The 21,855-nt window shown below is 38.7% G+C and overlaps 1 protein-coding gene across 1 annotated transcript in view; it reads left to right on the plus strand.

Moving 5' to 3' along the window:
• Positions 1-21,855, plus strand: part of LOC101742414 (rap1 GTPase-activating protein 1) — a 391,261-nt gene that overhangs the window by 87,226 nt on the left and 282,180 nt on the right. The window contains exon 2 of the mRNA XM_062675431.1: positions 16,575-16,767. Within this exon, the coding sequence (XP_062531415.1) occupies positions 16,694-16,767 (74 nt within the window). The 5' untranslated portion in view covers positions 16,575-16,693. The remainder of the gene's footprint in view (positions 1-16,574; positions 16,768-21,855) is intronic.

Consider the following 21,855-nt stretch of genomic DNA (forward strand, 5'->3'; position numbering starts at 1 on the left):
GGGGCGGATGGTAGCGGACGGGGCTGGGGGGTCTGCGCCTGCTTGGCGGCGTTCAGGCCCTTCTTCTGCTTAGCGCGACTCCTTCCAGACCCCGCTTTTGCTGGCTGGAGTGGGGCAGGAGCGGCGGTCGGCGGCCTTGCGGGCTGAGCATGCACTCGCCTGCTAGCAGACTTGACCGGTGCGGCCAAGTTAGCCAAAGCGCGCGTCGCGGGTGCTGCACCCACTTTGGTCACTGTGGCTTTTGAAGGCGCTGGTGCCACCACTGTTCCACGTGACGATGACATAGGCGCGGGGCGCTCGTGCGCCAGCAATGGCCTCGCGCGCTCAACTTTGGAGGTGCGAGCCTCCAGGATCGTGATTTGCCGCTTCAGCTCCTCGATCTCCTTATCCTTTTCTTGTAGAATGTCTTCTAGCGGGGGTTGCGGAATTGTCAAATTGCTTTGGCATCCAACAACCCCATCGAGGGTCGCACGCATATCAGTCAACTCCTCTCTCGCACGCACGCTCTCCATCCGTAGCTCCCCATTTTCTGAGTGCAACCGCTCCAGTTGCGACCGCAGGTTGGCTACCTCCTCCGTGCTTGTGCGCTGAAGGAAAGCCTCCAGATATACTTCCAGGGTAGCGGCTACACACTTCAGGGCCCGGACGTACGTGCCCTTTAAAGAGCCTGACTTGGACGCCACTGAGGAGACAATTTCCTTCAGCACATGAAACTTTCCTCCGGGGTCATCTGGATCTATCTCCATGAGGGAGCGGGTCAGCCGCTCAACCTCACCTTCTCGGGTCCGTTCCGCTGTCCGACAGCGGGGGGCATCGGTTCGCACCGAAGGGGTAGCAGCTGGTATGCTATAAGTCAGCCTCAGCTCCTGACTACGTTCCATGGCCGAACACACCACAACGTTTACCGGCCCTTCCTCAACCGCCATGAATTTGGCGGGCGCGGGTTCAACCTCCGATGAGTCGGAAGGAGCGGTGGTCGCTGGTCGTTGGACCGTCTTCCGCTTCCTCCGAGTCCTTGGTTCAGCCTGGTTCCGGCTGATAGATCGCCCAACGCTGTCTTGCAGGAACAGCGGCGACTCTCGACCGCTTGACGCGTATCCCCTTGCGGAGCTTCGCGTTGAGCGTAGTGAGAGCGCGCTGTCACAGCGCTCAGGTTGCACGAACGGGATCCTCTCCCTTTCGCGGTTCGTGCTACCGCCTCCTACATCTTGGCAATTGTTGCCCCCCCCAGAATACGAGGGGCTGCGTGCCTCCGATTGCTCGGAGGCACGGAGGGATTCTCCTCCCGCTGAGCGGGAGGTACCCTCCTGGGGTAATTTCTCTTTACAATTGTCCATTATTCATAATTGTCCTTTCTTATTTAACCAGGGGTGAGGTCCCCTGGGATCAGGTGATGCCCTCGGGACTGGACTCCCTCCAGCCATTCATCCCATCGCCGGGCATCGGAGCTTAGGATTGGGGCATTTTTTATAGAGGTTTACGTCCTCGCGACCCCATGCCTTACGGCAGCGGCCACCGTCCCCCACCCAGTGGGGATTACGGGTTGGCCGGAAGGCTACCGAGTGCACAGGGCAACCCAGCAGACAACCGCCCGACGCTCGATACGAGCAACCACGGAGCCACGCCGGCGAACCGGTGCCTCCCATATCTGGGGGGCGTTCCCCTGTAGCCGAAGCCGGGGACATGGCAACCAGCGGCAAGCAGTCGCAGAAATGCAACGCCAGCTCACTTTCACCACAATGGGGCACAGGGTGCCACCGCTCACGGCACGCCGGCGAACCGGTGCCATCGGAAGCTGCGTTCTCCAGAAGGAGCACTCTTCACTTAGTGAAGAGTGTGGAGGGCGCAGTCCTTCCGCTCTTCCTAGTGCTGGTTTGGTCCGCGTCATCCGATCTCTTTCGTTGCAAAGCCTAACTAAGCTATCCTAAACCTAAACCTATACCTAATCCTACACCTAGGACTTCAAACTGCATCTAAACCTAATCCTAAACCTAGGACCTACACCCACAGAATCCTTGCAACGAAAAAGATCGGACGATACCTCTGGGAATGTCGCCCAGAGGATCCCGTGATCCGCCACCTACGGACGCGCCCGGTGGAAGTCCAGCCTCCCTCGCAGACGAGGCCCACAGCACGCAATCATTGCGTGCTGTGGGCCTCGTCCAGATCCCGGGACAAAGAATATACCTTGAATTAACCGAGAGACTGAACTTAGTTAATTCGACAAACCGACTTTGACGGAATAATTTAACTTTTAGTTGAATTTTCACTTACCATTAAATATTGTAATTAACTTTTTAAATATGAATAGTAAGGGATAACTTTTGAAAGCTTTTTGTTATTTTTTATTTTATTGCTTAGATCGGTGGACGAGCTCACAGCCAACCTGGTGTTAAGTGGTTACTGGAGCCCATAGACATATACGACGTAAATTCGCCACCCACCTTGAGATATAAGTTCTAAGGTCTAAGTATAGTTACAACGGCTGCCCCACCCTTCAAACAGAAACGCATTACTGCTTCACGGCAGAAATAGGCGGGGTGGTGGTACCTACCCGCGCGGACTCGATTCTCTATTTTGTACGGTTTATTTAGATTTCTTTGGCAGTGGTTTAGCTGCGTCCCTGTTGTCGCGAATGACCTTTAACAACGATGACCAGTCACTATCAGGGCAGTGGTGCCTTCAAAGATAATAAACAGTTGATCCTTCTCTAAGTCGCCAAAATTACTTAAACCACTATACTCATTCCCTTTATCTTCCCACGGAATGTTTTCATTTCTATAAAAAAAAAAAAAGTAAAAATGTTATATTTTTCTTTAAAAATAAACAAAAATATATCTGGTATAACGGGGTTATCATCGTAACATCCATTGTAACGAAGATTACGCAAACCAGAATACATTTCGTGAGTTAAAAAGAAAATAACGGAAGAATACTCGAGAAAACGAAAAGAATATGGTGATTTTCTTTCGAAGTTGTCAATTTAAGTTATGAAGTACGCAGTTAAGAGATCCTTTTTTTTGTATTTAAATAAAGGTTTATATTACACGTAATACCACCGCGTAGGTAAGTAAACGTATTGTTGAATATTCGGGATCAGTGATTGTCGTAAAACATAGTTATTGTATACCTTTCTTAAATATCGTAACTCTTAAGATTATCTAGCGATTAGAACAAATAGGGCTTTATTGAAACATAACAACTCTAAAAACCGATGTAGGATGCGCTAGTAGCTAGAGGTAGCTGGGCTTGCGGACTCTGTGAGGAACAGCTAATAAACTATATTATTATAGAAATCTCTGACCAATTATGTACGATGCAAGAACTGAGTAGTCGAATACACAGGCAGTAGTGTTTTTTTATGTTTGAAAATTTACTGGTGGCCCGGAGCACTTTTCAGTTTTACCAGGACATGTGGGCGAGCAAAAGCTCAGCCAGGAGGGGTGGGATTTGCTAACAGCTACCCGAGCGCTTCCAAAGGAGACCTAACAACTCAAGAGTAGCTGTTTCGCGAATGAATCTACTACCGGATCGGAAGTAGTGGTATTGAAACATCCAGCTATTAAAAAGGAGATCGATAATCTCGTCAGCAATTATAATGATGTAGGTCTCAATAAAAAAAAGTGTTTTCTTATAAACAATAAAAAAAAAAAAAAAAAAAAAAAAAAAAAAAAAAAAAAAAAAAAAAAAAAAAAAAAACTGACAAAAGCTATCCCGCAGGAATCGTGACTGATACTTTTGAGTTTAAAAAAAAAAAAAAAAAAAAAAAAAAAAACTCTTAAATGTATGTATTTGGTAATCTTATGAAAATCCCGTCACAATTTCAAATAAACCAAAAGTAAATATCAAAATAATTAAAATTATCCTCGTTTAAAGTTTTAAATGTTAAAAATTTTAGAACCGCCCAAACTGTGTATCTGAAATTTGATTTAATTTATTTATATTTTGAAATGAATACTATTACATTCAGTGACATCTTGTCCATTCTCGCGTTTCTCGAAAGAAGCGTTTATTGTTTAATTTTTATATATTATATTTTCTATAGATATTTACATTTTCGTTAAAGTTAATATCGTTGTTTTCTGGAAAATTCCATCACTAATGAAGTTCACAGATAGTAATGAGATAGAACAGCGACCGAAAATCAGATGGGAACTTTCCAAATGGACCACGGCTCTCCGACACGTCGGCTAATGGATCTGTTACCGAAATCCTTTTCAATGTCGGACTGCGAACATTTTTATAGAAAAAGTACTTTGTTTTATGAAAAAAACACAACAATGAACTCGACAGTTAATCCAAGATTCAGCTTTGATAACAAACAACCTTTACTTACTATGTCATATTAATAACATTTCGTTACGTTTTTTTTTCTACCTATGCTGATAGCCTTGAGAGCTATGTTAGCTTCGCCCTAACATGTAGGTGAGCTCACGGAGCTCAAACCGGAGTGTTGCTCACACTGGCCCTAGCAAGAGCAGTGCTTCGCAGAATCTACCACCGGTTCAGAAACGCGACCCACTGAGAAGATCCGGCGAGAAACTCAGTGGGCTGGGTCTGTGAGTTAATTCGCTCGTCGAGCCCTTCGCCGCAAGCGACGGGTTCGACGAGGACGGTGACCGGTGCTTGTGGTACCTAAAAGCACCATTAATAGATCGGGAGGATCTGTAATGACGTCAGGCTTATTGTTGTTTTACTTGAATAGGATAATTAACTATATTCATGTTTTTGTTGGAACTGCTTATACATAAATGTGGTGCGGACGAGCAGAAGAACTACGTAGTAAGCAGCTACTGGAATACACCCCAAACTGAATGCCGCTGTGTATGTTGAATCGTCGTAACGTTGAAATATCAACTCAATGATTTTTCCCCCTACCTATTCGCAGGTAGCCTAAGGGACTATTCCAGACTTCGCGTGGACGGGAAGATAATGCGTCTTTCTTATGTCTGCATATGTTGCTAGTGTTATTGTAACAACCACGTTCACTGTTTTGAAGGAACAAACATGAGAATTACTTAATTTTATTTTATATTATTTACTGTATATTTTAACGTGTTATTAATTTTACTGGTTCTAGGACCTCTTGTGAGTCCCACCGGCAGTAGTACCACCGTCCTGCCTATTTCTGCCGTGAAGCAGTAATGCGTTTCGGTTTGAAGGGTGGGGCAGCCGTGATAACTATACTGAGACCTTAGAACTTATATCTCAAGGTGGGCGGCGTATGTACGTTGTAGATGTCTATGGGGTCCAGTAACCTCTTAACACCAGGTAGGCTGTGAGCTCATCCAGCCATCTAAGCAATAAAAAAAAAAGAATGCAAAACTTCGTTACATAGATAGATAGTTTTTTTTAAACTAGTTAATTTTTATATTACAAGAATTAAGAACGTTCTAGAATCATATTCCCCGTTTTTGACGCCATTTTCAGATCTATAGCAAACGGGTTCGAGTAAAACAAGCAAACTAAAAACAAACAAACTAAAATATTGAGGCACATAAAAAGTTTTCCTTCAATGTCCTATACAAAGTAAGAGACTAGGGCATTATTATCGTAACCTTAAATATAACCTTAAATTATTATCATATCACATCACATATTATATATTAGACTGCTATTATAACTTTAGGGCAAATACGTATCATAACTTTTAAATAGTTGTCCCTTTTGTGCACGATTCAAAGTGGTTTGAAAGAGGAAACAGCTATAGCTTTTTAAAAATGAATTAATCATGTGTGTGTACATCTTTAAGAACAAACTCCCGTTGACATGTGTAATCAAAAATATTCGACATCGTAATATGCTTTTCTGTATTTGAGACGATAAACTATAGTTAGATTATGTCATCTATATTTATAAAAATGAATTGCTGTTCGTTAGTCTCGCTAAAACTCGAGAACGGCTGGACTGATTTGGCTAATTTTGGTCTTGAATTATTTGTGGAAGTCCAGAGAAGGTTTAAAAGGTAGATAAATATGAAAATGCTCGGAATTAAATAAATATAACAATTTTGTTTTTCCTTTGATGTGTGTGTTTGAAGTTTATTTTATACAAAATTTTTGGTATTTTATTATAAATATAAATGATTGAGACACTACGAAGTCTGCCGGGTCAGCTAGTTATTATATAAAAATATATATTTTAGTAACCCGAGCTAGCCTTGCGATATCGAGCTACGTGTTCCGTTTGGCCTCACATCGATGCATCGAGTTTTCATTTTTAATCACCAATACCAGCCAACCGTGAACAACGTGAACTCACGAAAAGGAATCTATCAATAAAATCATTATAATAGGAAGAGTTAAAATCAAAACATAGACAATTCCGACATTTCGAATACTTTAGACCAGGGGCTCCCAAACTTATTTTGTCTACTGCCCAAAAATTAAATAAATTATTGTTTAGCGCCCCTATTTTTTCACTAACCACTAACTATAGCGAGAGCTCAGTCGGTGTCTAAGAGTTCTCCTAGATGAAATTACATCTCGCCTCCCAAGCCACTACAAAACGCCCCTATTTTTTCTGGGTCTCTTACCGTCCCCCTTTAGGCCTGCAGCGCCCGTAAGGGGACGTTATCGCCCACTTTGGGAAAGGCTGCTTTATACTTTTCATGGATACGGACGGCTAAGGTGTTATTTGTCGACACTTGGATATTATGCTAGGTGATTAGACTATAATAATAGTCTTAGTCATGTTAAACATATTACGTAAAAGATAATTTCAAAGGAATTACATCTAACATTGAAGGTATATGTAATACCTATGTAGTCATTAAAGAATACATATTCTCGTTTTCCTTTAGAATTCTTAACCGATACTTTTCTGACTCAATAATAACATCAAATGTTGAGGGAGATATTATACAACAGAATTGTGAATTCCACCTCATGTTTATAGGTGAGTCCCAGTTTTCAGGGAAATTGGCTTCAGTAGCAACATAACATTAGTACTGCGAGTATGTTTGGTTTTACAAAGAAAAAACCATTTAACATTGAAATATTCTTACAAAACTTCTCTAGCATCGCAGAATTTGATGAAAATGAAACTTACACTTGGAAAGCGTAAGTAAAACGAAATAACACCTATAGAATTCAACCTGCGAATGAGCTAGCATACTTCTGAAGGATCCACTTGTACCCCATTTGAACACTAAACAATAATTTAACAACTAAATAAGTCGCACCGATATGCGATAGGATTGGCCTAGTGGATGTTACTGTGATGATTGATAGCGACTGGATCAAATCAAATATCAGCCAGCAAAATGGGTCGGGTTTGACTAGTCTTTAATAAATTAGACCACAGATCGACCGATGCGTGTATCTATTCATGAAACAATAAAAAAATCCGCATTCTACGAATCCAAGCTAGAATTGCCTCCCGTGTTACGAGTACACATATTAGATATGAAATAACAAGTGGTCTTCATAAAGATATTGACTCTCGTATGAATGCAGTTCGTCCAGTAAGAGTCGCTAAAGCGAAGTGATTAATCAAGAATAACTATAGCCGCTTTGAAGTACGTGAAGACTATACTTCTATATGGGTCGAACTTTTAAGTTTTCTCCATAAATTACAAACAACTGCGGTCTTGTTGGCCATTTGTTCCGAAACTCCAAGTAGTCTATTAGAACGAAATTTATTGTGGGACATTTAGTACTATCTCTAAATATATAGAAAGTTGTTGTTATGTACCTCCAATACTGAGCAAGTTTGTTTTAATCAATTATGAGTCGCTGTTTTATTCGAATTATCTTGAATTGGAATTACTGTATGGTGTGCGTACTTACACGCAGATTGTTTACTTACGCGCAAGTTTTGTTTTTAATATTGTAGATAATGAAAATAGGCCCTCTTACCTTGAGACATTAGATCGAAATTCCAATGTCATTGGTTGCTATTCAAATTGGAATACATGAGTACTAAATCGAGAGAGAGATAGAGACAGAGACAGAGAGAGAGAACGAGAAATACAGAAAGAACGGCATAAATCGATAGGAGGGTTTTTAGTTCAGGGAGCAAGCTCACAAATATTCATTACCACTCAGTTCGTCGTAGAACCAAAAAATCAGCATGTAGTCTTTTTTGATCTTCCTATTGTTCGCTAAAAATGAAAAACCACGCTTGACACAAACATTTAAAATTTCACAAATGAACATCGCCATCCACAACAAAGAAGAACAACTTTTCAGAGAATAATACAACAAACAGGCGCCTCACATTCATAAAATAAATTCATACAAAAAATGTTGGCGTTCCGCGGTCTAGCACCGCCTCTGAATCCCAGACGATCAGAGGAATAACTCAAGCTACGCATGTTCCTGAGAATTTTTTTAAAATTTTCGTTAGCCACATTTTGTTGCATAATTAAAATGGCACATTCGCTTCACAAAAAATATGACGGAAAAAGACCCAAACATTGATGAAAATAATTCGAAATATTCGGATTTTCCGTCTTGATACACAAATGGGCTTTAGATAAGCCGTTGTGGCCTAAGGATAAACACGTCCGATTCGAATGAAATACATACATACCCAACAAAAGTTCATATATAGTCTCGACGGTATGTGAATAGTATCGTGTAATAAAAAATTAAGTCCGCCAAAAATTATAATCCACGTAATTACTGGTGACAGAATGTCTACCTAATCCGCTCAGGTAACTACCACCACCCAGCCTAATTCTGCCTGTGAGTAGAACTGATCCCCAAGGCCGACGATCTAAAAATTTACTGTTGTAATTACCTTTTATGGCGACTCAAACATCTATGATATACCCATCGTAACAAAATTTGAAACTTGCAAAAAGAATTTAAGGCCCGTGCCTCGAAGTCCCGTCCAACTCCACAAGTTACGCAGCGCACAACTTTCAAGACAATATAACATCTAACAATAATCCCTAACGAACAATAGTATCCCAAAACTTATCTATTCGCATTGAATAGACTCAGGTAGTTTGTTGAATCGCGCCAGTGAAGTTTTCTCAAAATTCCACTTAAATACAAACCGAAGTGCATTTAGTAGTGACGTCCGGATCTTCGCGTTGAACCAGTATTCGGGATCTGGCCTGAGTCCCGACTAGGACTGAGAATTCGTGACGTCATCGTACTACCGAAACCATGCGTTGATGTCACGAAAATTCTCGAGACCTTGTACCCCCAGTTCTGCACCTACCTCATACGATGATTGTTTGAGTATTTGGCACCAAGTGTATGCTCTCACAATCTCACATCCAACGCCGAAGAGATTTTGACGTCATTTTGTCCATGAAACATTATATTATAAGTACTAGCTGACCCGGGAGACTTTGTAGTGCCTCAATCGATAAATAAAAGACCTAAACTTTTGTATAAAATAAACTTAAAACAAACAAAAGGAATCCGTCCAACGGGGGACACATCAAAGGCAAAACAAAGTTGTTATTTTTATTAAATTTCGAGCATTTTCATATGTTTTGAACCTTCTCTGGACTTCCACTAATAATTCAAGACCAAAATTAGCCAAATCGGTCCAGCCGTTCTCAACATTTAGCGAGACTAACGAACAGAAATTCATTTTTATATATATAGATAGATGATTCTAAATATGAATGAAGATGAAAGTTTATTTTGAAAACTTACCTAAACTATACCTTCCGTTAGTATATTTTTAAAGCTACGTCTTGTTATTTTAAAGCCTTATTGTTAGCAAACCTAGTGTATCCGCTATCATAAAATTATTCCGTATGAACAAACTAAGATTTTTGTTCACAAATAATTTCCACTATAAAGAAAGACCATCCTGTATTGAAATAAAACTCTAAAGTAAAAATCCGTAATAATTCACAGACGGGCTTGTTATGCAACAGCACGAACAAAATTTGGATTTTCTTCGGCCACAAAAGTCGTTTCTGATCTGAAGAGTGCAACAAACTTTATAACAGATATTGCAAATAATTCTCCATGCTTTTACTCAAATAATGATATTTTATATACATATTATATATATTTATAATAATATTTATTTTATAAATTAATTGCAATGTCTATTTGTGAAAATACAACAAAACTCTTTGTTATTTTCTATTATTATTTCATTTTCATTCATTTTCCTTTCCGATTTTATTCATTTCATTTTTAGGAACAAAAGGAAAAGTTTCCATCTAAACAAACTGTCCTTAACTGTAGCTTAGTTGAATAAAATTCATAAGAATGTCATCAAGCAACATTTATCTCGACATCAACTTGCCATATTCTGCAGTTTTTTCAATCAATACATTATACACCACCCAGTTCATACTATAGCTATGCATTAACATCACAGTACCTCCTGAAAATATATTATATGTGTTTATTTTTATTGTTGCGGTTTTGGTGCCGTAACATTAAACTTTTTGAGCAGGATAGAAATTAAAAAACCGTGTCTTGTTGTTAGTAACACATTGTCATAGTCAAGACCTGAAAATAATGCTTAGTTAATTAATTATAAGCAAAAAACCTGTATCGCGCTTACGAAATTTTCTCGAAACTTTGTATATATAGAAGCGCTTTCCACCCTATAACGGGTGGTCCATCCCTACAAGGGGAACCGGCGGGCGGTCGAGCCGGCTTTTCACGATCGCGGATACAGATGACTGCCGACAGCAGTGAATCCTGATTTACTACAATACACGAGTTTATTCTCTATATAGCAATACCGACATCAAACAATATTACTGATAAGGTCACCAGGCTACTCAAGTCTGTACCTAACACAACCTAAGTAGGGGATTTGACCATCTTTTTTACGTTAACATTTTCTAAAAGAGCTTCTCCTATTAATAATTACTAGTGGTCCTCGAAGTAGTCGAAATTCGACTATAATTAATTGAAATTAAAAGTTTAAACATTAATATGGTTCTATTGTCAAGCACTATTATATTTCTATAATAAGACAGATTTCGCCAAAACTACACTATAAATAAATAATATTAAAGACAAACAATATTAATCTGTTCTCAATTTGACCACAGACTTAAAACAATAACAAAAGAGTCACTATTGACAATACACAAAGAGTATATTTATACGTATGTATTGTGTCAAATACATGGTAGTGTGTGTAATGTTTTCTTTATTGACTTTACGTATTTTTAATGCATTATTTTTAAAAAATATTAGCATTCTGCACTTCTCTATGTTCTCTATAAGTATGGGACATTTCATACTCCTCCGTCCCCGCAATTTTCGTAAAAAGGGGTACAAAGTATTTGCTTCACGTATTAATATATAGATTATAATTATTAAAGAAACTATTAACGGTAGGCAGCGGCTTGGCTCTACCCCTGGCATTACTGAAGTCCATGGGCGACGATAACCACTCACCATCAGGTGGGCCGTATGCTCGACTTGATGCAGGGGCAATAAAATAATAATAATAATAATTTATAATTAATAATTAGCTTTAGCTATTCTAAGGATGCGTATATTTGTCGATAATTTAATTTATAATGTATACTCCCGTTACTAGTTCTATTTTAATTGCATAAATATTGATGTTGGTGTAATAAATAAACAAATGAAACAAGAGATTCGCAAATGCTTTTTGAACAATGTTTTTATACAACAATAATTTCTAAAATATTCCAGACAACTGAAACTAAAAGAAACGGCTGCTTATATTTTTTTTTTATTTTTTTTATTGCTTATATGGATGGACGAGCTCACAGCCCACCTGGTGTTAAGTGGTTACTGGAGCCCATAGACATCTACAACGTAAATGCGCCACCCACCTCGAGATATAAGTTCTAAGGTCTCAGTATAGTTACAACGGCTACCCCACCCTTCGAACCGAAACGCATTACTGCTTCACGGCGGAAATAGGCGGAGTGGTGGTACCTACCCGTGCGGACTCCCAAGAGGTCCTACCACCAGTGATTACGCAAATTATAATTTTGCGGGTTTGATTTTTATTACACGATGTTATTCCTTCACCGTGGAAGTCAATCGTGAACATTTGTTGAGTACGTATTTCATTAGAAAAATTGGTACCCGCCTGCGGGATTCGAACACTGGTGCATCGCTACATACGAATGCACCGGACGTTTTATCCTTTAGGCCACGACGACTACTCGAATGTTTTAATACAACAATAATTTCTAAAATATTCCACACAACTGAAACTAAAAGAAACGGCTGATTACATGTAAGAATTTAAAGCAAAAGTTTTCCTGTGGTACTTTGTTAGGTGTCACTGCTATATTTATGTATGTTCATAGTATATCTTAAATAGATCTATCGGTGAGAGATAGAAAAACATAAAAATTTCGCATATACGACGGTATTGTTTATTTCATTATTTCGTTAGTTTTTAAGTTAATTCTAACAGACTTACAGTCTGTTTATTCTTTAGCAGGATAGCAGTTGGAGAACTGTAGATGTGAGGAACGTTGATCTTCAGATGATCTCCATTTAGAACCGATAACGATAATAAATATTGGAAGACAGCGTCAAAACGCTTCTTCGAAAAAGCGGCATGTTGTCATTACTCTCTCATCGTAACCGACTCTAACTACATAACTGACCCAGGCGATGGGGCACACAAAGCCCAAGAGATGTCTTGTCGGGTCTTCTGGTTCCAAACTCGGTACTTTTACTCTCCCCAAGCACCGGTCAATGTTCTCGTCGAACTCGTCGAAGTCGAAGAGTTCGACATGCAACCAAGCCCATAGTCACAAGCCACTGAGCTTCTCGCCGGATCTTCTCGGTGAGTCGAGATTCCGATCCGATGGTAGATTCAACGAAGCACTGCTCTTGCTAGGGCTAGTGTTAGTTCTCTCACATTGAACCCGTGACTTCAAATACCTTAGGTTTAAATAGCTCCTTAACATTCTATAATTCAAAAATATTTTCACTTTCTACGTAAATGAGGTGGGGGTAAAATTTAGCGTTATGCCAAAGTAACTATTCCACGGAGTCTCGGGCAAAAGCTAGTATGGGCAATAAAACATACCAAAGAGTATAATTAATGAAGAAGGTAACTGGCAAAGCTCGAAGGATTGCGAATTTGATGTTGCGGTGGGCAGAGCACATTTCTCAAAGAACAGATGGCTCTCTATGGCTTAGAAGCAGGACAGACATGGTACTATAAAACTGAGACTAAGAACTCATAATTCAAGATGAGTGAAGACATTTACTTAGCTGCTGTATATGGGCGCCGGTAACCACTTAATACAACTACTTGGTACACTTCACTGGTGGTAGGACCTTTTCACTGGTGGTAGGACCTCTTGTGAGTCCGCACGGGTAGGTACCACCGCCCTGCCTATTTCTGCCGTGAAGCAGTAATGCGTTTCGGTTTGAAGGGTGGGGTAGCCGTTGTAACTATACTGAGACCTTAGAACTTATATCTCAAGGTGGGTGGCGCATTTACGTTGTAGATGTGCTCCAGTATGGGCTCCAGTAACCACTTAACACCAGGTGGGCTGTGAGCTCGTCCACCCATCTTAGCAATAAATATAAAAAAAAAACTTAATACAGGAGCACTGTATTTCTGAAAGAATTTTTAATACAATTTTTCTTTTAAGAATTTGTTCATCATCATTACCTACGTTTTAATACAATTTTACAAAATGACGTTCATATTAATTAGCACCGTTGAAGAAACTTAAAAAAAAACAATTACTACAAATACTCATTTGAAGATACCGTCAAAATAATCGTAAAAATAGCAACCTTCTAAATACATTAACAGATGGCAGCACGAATATGATTGAAATGATTAAAAGTAATTCTTTCTCGGTTAACCGTTGCTTCACGACAATTTGGAAGTTTAGAATGATAAAATGATTGATAAATTTAAAACCGTTTCCGTGTATTATTATAATCTTTAAACTTAGCATTGCAAATATAGAATTATCGTGTGCTATCCGAAACGCGCTTATAAAGTATTTCGTTGTGGACATGATAAATAGAACATTCGCATGCAAACACAATGGATGTCTCGCTCTCCTCGGGAAGTCATATAATTCATATGGCGAGTAACACGAAGTTTGCTATACATTAGTACTTACTGCATAATTACGTTGTTAGATGAATAATGAACAGTTTGATAAGCATTGTTTGATGAGCGTCAGGGGAGAGATATGCGCCGGTATTCTCTTCTCTGCGTCCATCGTCGGAGTTCAGTGCGCTGTTCTCGACACCACCGAAGAAGAGTGATAATTGACGTCCGCCATTTTTGCCGCCATTTTTGTTATTAATTTTGGTTTCATGAAAAAATCGCCGACAAAGACTTCGGGCTTCATGGAAACATGAGCAGTTACCGTACGTCTGAATCATGGTAACTATTTTTTTTTGGCATGGAAAAAGAAAAGGTTTCGGGGTTTTGATTCCCGAAGCAATCAAACGATAACATTCGTCGTTATAATAAAATTGTAACTTAAAGAGATCTCAAGCTGCGAAGTGACGACGGTCACGGCTTGCGAACCCGTTGCATATACTTCCAAGCTCACATCCACAATCAATAGAAATGGGTACATAATAACATTAAAGTTAGTTTCACTAAAACGAAACAAGACACTTGCGTCACGCTAACATTCGTAATTTATTGTTGTTGTTTTACCATCACAGTTTCTAGGACAACGCAAAATGTGTACCTACCGAACCAAAAATATTATGTATGCACTTCAAATTGTATATATAAAAACCTTATTAGCGTATAAACGTAAAAAAATTGACTTGTTGAAATAATTTAGCAATTTTAAAAACTAAAATTACAGAACCTAATTATGTACTTCATTGTATCTTTACATTTGACTTTGACTTTTAAGAATATCATAACTAATAATAATAGTAGTTGAAAAACTGAAAAACACGCTTAAATAGTTAACAGAACTAACAATTTATTATTATTATTTTGTTCTGTTGCTACTGGTCAGAATATTATAGCAAAATTATAAAATTATTGTAGCGTCATCGGTTCTTAATGCGTGTGGAAAAGCTGAGTTGATCGGAAGTCAGATTAAAGTATTTCGTTACATACAAACAAACACACATATATACCATACTAATAAATCGAATAACAATTAAAAGTAACCGAATAATATTATACAACATAGCTAAATGTGTTTTTCAACTGCTAGTATTATAAATTAAATTTCCATTTCATAATAATTGCAAATTACAAATGGATGACAGTTGTAATCTGCTCTTTGACAAATGTGACACGGGTGACAAAAAATGTGCTTAGTTCGAATATGGTTCGAATACATCCCGACCTAGTTATCTTTCTCTAACGGGAGCGTTAGAAAGGGATGAATATTTATTTTGTTAAATGCACAAAGAAAGATATTTTATGTAGAAGGACCAAATTAAAAAAAAAACAGGCTCAAATCTTAAAAAAAGTGTATCAATTGAATTCGTTAAAAAATGTGATCTTTAAAATTCAAAGTGTTTTGAAACGCAATGCGCCCCGGTCATCGTTCTCGTCGAACCCGTCGCTTGCGACGAAGGGCTCGACGAGTAAATAGCCTATTGAGTTTCTCGCCGGATCTTCTCGGTGGGTCGCGTTTTCGATCCGGTGGTAGATTCTGCGAAGCACGGCTCTTGCTAGGGTTCGTGTTAGCAACATATTCAGGTTTGAGCCTCGTGAGCTCACCTATTAGTTAAGGTTACGCTGAAATAGCCTCTTAAGGCTCTCAGCTAGGTAGGAAAAAAAAAGCAATGTGTCAGAAACAGAATAGTTGATACGATCGTTAATGATCACGCAGATATTGACGCAGTTGAAAATACTATGCTTTGGTCAATTTATGATTGGATAGATAGTACGCTCCTTGTACCGTATTATCCTCCTTCAAATAGAAGATTAACAAAAAAAAACAGTAAAAGAGAAGTCAAATCATCTACATCGGTGGTTTCGAGCGCTAAGCACATCCCTTCCATCATCATCGGGCAAAGCCTTCTGATGTGCCGCTCCGTACTTTGCAGTACATCGCGACCAAACCAATGTCTTGTGAATCAAATGATTCACTCCCCGCGTAGAAACGGACTTCCCATCGATACGCGCTCGAAAACAGTATATATTCACAGAATCACCGAAATCTCGTAATCACGATTCAGGAAACATAGTGAAAAAATCTTCTCGTGACAAGCCAGGTAGTCGGCCAAAAAAATATGGGATCTGTGTACCCTAAGCCCCGCCAACAGAAATCGTCTAGTTTATCCCACCCTTGTGTTTAGCTTTACATCCATCTAATAATAGCAAAACCGATGTTATCGCTTTGATCGTAAGAGCTGTTCAAAAATACGACAAATCATTGCTAATGGACAACAATTTATTTTAATAAATATCAACAATATTCCTTACGGACCGCCGCCGATACCGAACTATTACCGGATTACAAAGACAAGATGAATGCAACAGCTCGCCTTGAGATACAAAGTAAAATATATCTCGTATTTAAAAAAAAACTTATAACAAATCAACAAATAGAAAGGGGAAAAAATTGTGGTATAGATTAGGCTACTTGATTTTCAAAACATCTTCTTTACTCTGTATTATATTTGCGATAGTCACAGTGAAAAGCGACATACTAATTAAAAATATTTTATTTTCAGGTCCACATAAAATCTTGCAGACGGGGGTCCGGGATCAAGACAGCGGTTCAAAGTTCGCAGTGCGTCAACAACAGTGCTATGTTCAAAAGTGCCCTTACGTTGTCATGTGACTTAGTACAATGTTGAAGATACAAATGTTAGAATCCATCGTCAGCAATGACGCTGACGAAAGCCAGCAGCCGCAACAAAATGGGTGAGTACTTCTTTAATGACTAATATACACAATTGAGATTATGGTCCAAACCAATGCCCAAAAGCGCCATACTGAAAAATGGGGGTAAAATCTCCATTGCTTTGGGATAATGACTTTCTTGCCCTTAAATCCTGACTGCACCAGAGGATAAAGACGATCTGAGCAGAGTCACGACGTAAAACATCCTCTACCATTAATTAGATACCCACTCTAACCGGCGCCATCTAGGCGCGCTTCGAATAGCCTGCCCACCGAGAGGGCTGGTGGTCGTGGCGCCGACGACCGCCGGATCGGCGTCCCGAGGGGGAGGGTAATGGGAGAGATTTGCTCCACACGAAACACTTCACTTCCCCTCCTTTACCTTTTCATGAGTTCTATCTCATACGAGGTTGGGTCGTGGGTTGTTGAGCGACAGGAGGTTTTAGTAGACTCCAAAAAATAAAACAGTAAGTCTTGTAGATTTGCTTTACAAAATCTGGAGAACTCATTTACTTAAACGGCATTGTTTCTGCGCTGTGGGATTCATTCAAGAATACATGTACACTACCTAACTATATGGGGCTACGTAACTATAAGGGGATAACATAAGTTGGTATGTACCTCAGAATCTGGTTTTTAATTTCGTTGGTATTTCAAAAAATGAACTTAATTTAAATATATTTTCTGAGTACGCAATTCAACTAGACAACACCTACATTGTCGAAATACTTACTTTCATTCGTTTCTATCCCGATTTCCGAATCCTTGGACTAAAATTCACACTCACAAATAAGGTGGAGTCAGATAGGCAGAATGCGTAAGCTGTGGCCTAAATATGACATAGTGACTATGACATCTTCAAATTGCTATAAATGTATGTATATTTAAAAAAGATTAAATTGTTATGTAAAATCTCATTATTCGATCTCTAAATTTTAGTCTGGACGTCTGAAACGACATTAAATTGCCAAAGTTAACGTCATACAATGGGAACATAACTATCAAAGTGACAACCCTATTGTTATTCTTTTACTGTTCACCTACATTCTATTTTCCCCGGTAGTATCGATTGTCGACAGAACGGCGCCGGTATAATTTCGCAAATAACTTTTTATTGAGACATCAGAGATGTTTGTTCCGAACTAAAGTTTCGGTACGTTATAGCTACACTGCTGGCCAGGATCGTTCTGTCATTCCGAAGATTGGAAGGAAAAGGTCGAAGGGGTAATAAAATGTGTTTTTATCGAATTCATTACGTTGATTTCGGTGTACGGAACCCGATGGTAAGTATCTTTGGTTCGCTTCTCAATCATGACAGATTCTAGATTGTTATTAATAATGAAGTTATTGCACGCCAAGTTAGGAGTGGGTGATATAAATCGTATATAGATTCAATATCTATATATCGCAGCAATATCGTTGAATCCGATATCGTCCCGCACGAAATCTATATATCGATATCAGCCGATACACGATATTGCTCGATGTGATGCGCATCGGCATCGTGGCATATCGTACCAATTCGTGAATCGAAATCTATATTTCGATATCAGCCGATACACGATATTGCTCGATGTGATGCGCATCGGCATATCGTACCGATTCGTTAATATCAGCAATATTCGTTTGGTTCGTATCGAATCGGCCAGAGTGAGTGAGCGCACGATAGAGATATCATGTGATGAATGAAACAGAAACAGGCATTATCCATACAATTGTAAACCTTATATTTAAGTCCATATGTCTGTAGATTATTCTTAGCGTATCAGCAAGATACAATTATGGAAAGAAGTTTCAACTTTCGACCCTAACTTGATTGCAGTATAGCCTATTTGCATCGTTGAATTTAATTTCACGCGCTTTGACCTTGAACTAGAATTTTTGGACAAGTGTTTATAAATACTTAAAAGTTTTTTGTGTTTGATTTTTAAAGTACACATTTTTCTATTTTTAGTTGAATCCAAATAATTGAGTTTATTTCATGTGTTTGTATTAAACTTTTGAAATCTACACTCTTTTGGTATATTTTGTAATTTTAAATTAAGACACAAAATACTAAAAACTGAACATAATGTAGCCAGTCCTAAGCCTGGTAAAAGCATGAAGGAAAGTTTTTTTGATATTTTTATTTTCATGTTCTTTTTATTACTTTAAGATCATATTATAAATTGATATCAGAAAACCAACCGTATAACGTTGACTTAAATCTATATCTACTACGATATTATATCAGCGTAACGTTTCAAATCTCAAATATCATGAATCGAGAAAATCTACTAACATCCATCAATATATAGATTCAGAAAATATATAGATTCAATATCCGATATTGATCCTCGATATACCTATAGATACGATTCGATACGCGGCAAAACCGATATTACCCACTCCTACGCCAAGTTCTTTGTTTAGGTTTTTGGAACGAAGTTTTGAAACGAAGTTCGTTCCTTATGGGAAGATGCGGAGAGGTACCCTAACCGGGAAAAAACGTCCGTAACATAAGATTTTTATTCCAGTTATTGTTGTTAATACAGTCCAATAATCCAGTTTTATTTTCTTTATACCTCGAATAGAACTTAAAATTAATATTTTTATAATAAGGAACTTCGTTCCTATCCGGTGTCCCCGACACCACATATCTTTTTTATTATAATTCTCTAGGTCAATACATTTACGATAAGTTTTATGCTAAATATAATTGTCTCTGTTGGGAATATGTCTGTTAGTTGGCTGAATTGCCAGCATGGGTACTGTGCTTTGATAAAATATAGTGATGGTATTCACGTTAATGCTCTACAGCCACCGGTAACGATTTTTTTTTTTTTAATCACATTAACTGGTCCCGTGATAAGTTCGTAAAGAACTTGTGTTACAGGTACCAGATAACGGAAATAAATGTAAGATTTTTTATTATACACATACATTTAATATACATCCATAACCCTGGAAAAGACATTTATACTTACCATACAAATATCTTCCCTTGGCGGGATTCGAACCCGCGACCCCCTTGTGTAGTGACCATGTCACTTACCACTACACCAGACGGCCGTTTAATTTTTATTAATTACCGAATTAACACCAAGTGGGATTTAAAGTCATCAGAGAGAGAGAAACTACATATTTATATTGCTTTTCAGAGGACCTATCCGTCATAACTTGCAATATTTACCACCGAGCGTTCATTTAACGGAGCTACAGGATTAATTTTCAAAATTTCACATTGCAATGGCTCTCAGATGAAAATTGTTTGAAAATTTTTATCTACCTTCAGCACACAAGAGAACGCCGCGGACGTATTATTAAAGGCCACGAGCCACTCATGAATAATTTTAACGGGGCATGGTTATTATTTTGTGACATTTTCCACAAAGGGATGACGGAAAGTTTGTATCAATTTGTGTTTCAGGCGTTAAGATATAGGCCAAATAAGGATGTTACGATGTAACTGACATTGAACATTATTGGTTATCGTCCTTTTTTTCTACCTCACTGACCAAAGAGAGTAATATTTTTTTGAGCGTATATTTAAATGGCTAATGTTTTGGTACGCTCAAGACTTAAATTTTTTAATTAATTTAAACATATGAAGTGTCAGGAGATTTGTCTCAATAATAGGAGGGACTTTTTTTTTGTTAATAGAAAACGTTGGACTTCTGTCCTCCACTAAGTTTCTCGCCGGATCTTCTCAGTGGGTCTCGTTTCCGATCCGGTGGTAGATTCTGCCAAACACTGCTCTTGCTAGGGTCAGTGTTAGATAGCAACACTCCGGTTTGAGCCCCGTGAGCTCACCTACACACGTTAGGGTGAAGCTGAAATATCCTCTCAAGGCTATCAGCATAGGTAGGAAAAAAATAAAAAACAAAACTAGGGGTGGCGGGCAGGGCATGTCGGAGTCGAACAGACATACTACACATATACAATACGGTGTGTAAAGCAGTGTATACAGACGAAACAATTTGAGAAATTATCAGTTAATTAATATATCAGCATTCTACATATTTGTAATAATTAAAATCATAAAAAGTAAAGGCTGCATAGAACTAATTTACTTAATTATTATCAAATAACTAAAAAAAAGGAAATAAAATAAATATTATTTTTTTAAAAAGACTGAAAGCATTAAAAATTATGTGCAATTTAAACGTCTCGATCTGCCATACTTTTACTAACATTCAAGTTAAATTCATATTATTTTATATTAGATAAATAATATGGAGATTGTTTTTCGCTTTTTAGTTTTTATTTCTTTTAATGTTATTTTTTTGTTTTACTTTCCTCCCTATACACACGAAGGCCAGCTCTAGAGACGTCCTCACGGATCCACCCGATCCCTAACCTAACCTAACAATAACAATAAGCAATCCCTAATAACCTAACAATAGACGTCTGTAGCGTCTCGTCGAACCCGTCGCTTGCGACGAAGGGCTCGACAAGCGAATTAACCCATAGACACAGCCCACTGAGTTTCTCGTCGGATCTTCTCAGTGGGTCGCGTTTCCGATCCGGTGGTAGATTCTGTGAAGCACTGCTCTTGCTAGGGCCAGTGTTAGCACCACTCCGGTTCGAACCCCGTGAGCTCACCTACACGTTAGAGCGAAGCTAATATAGCCTCTCAAGGCTATCAGCATAGGTAGGAAAAAAAAACATATAACTGTAGATACGTTTTTTAGGTATGCAAGTTATTTCGGGTCTTGCCACCGGTGAACTGCCATTTAGACACTGCAGACAATCTGGCGACCAAAGTTCAAGAGTTTTTATGGCTGATCATACGAGCCTCCACACTAGGTATTACCAACTTGCCTGGTGAAACTGGAAAGGCCTCCGGGCCACCAGTAATCCTTCAGACATAAAAAAAAAAAAAACTTACTTATTTCTACGGCAAGGTTGTATTGCGTTCCGCTATTAATGGTGGAATATATGTTATACAATACAGTTGGGACTTCAAACTCAGGTTTCAAGGTTAGTGGCAGCATTCCCGAGACGATATCTATGATATCCAATGACCACTTATCACCTATTCGATGAGAAATACTTGTGCTAAATACACACGCATCACAATATACAGAAACCTTCAATTATATAACACAATACATTCCCTGCGACTCC

Source organism: Bombyx mori, chromosome 3, assembly GCF_030269925.1.
Source record: "Bombyx mori chromosome 3, ASM3026992v2".
Classification (NCBI taxonomy): Eukaryota; Metazoa; Arthropoda; class Insecta; order Lepidoptera; family Bombycidae; genus Bombyx; species Bombyx mori.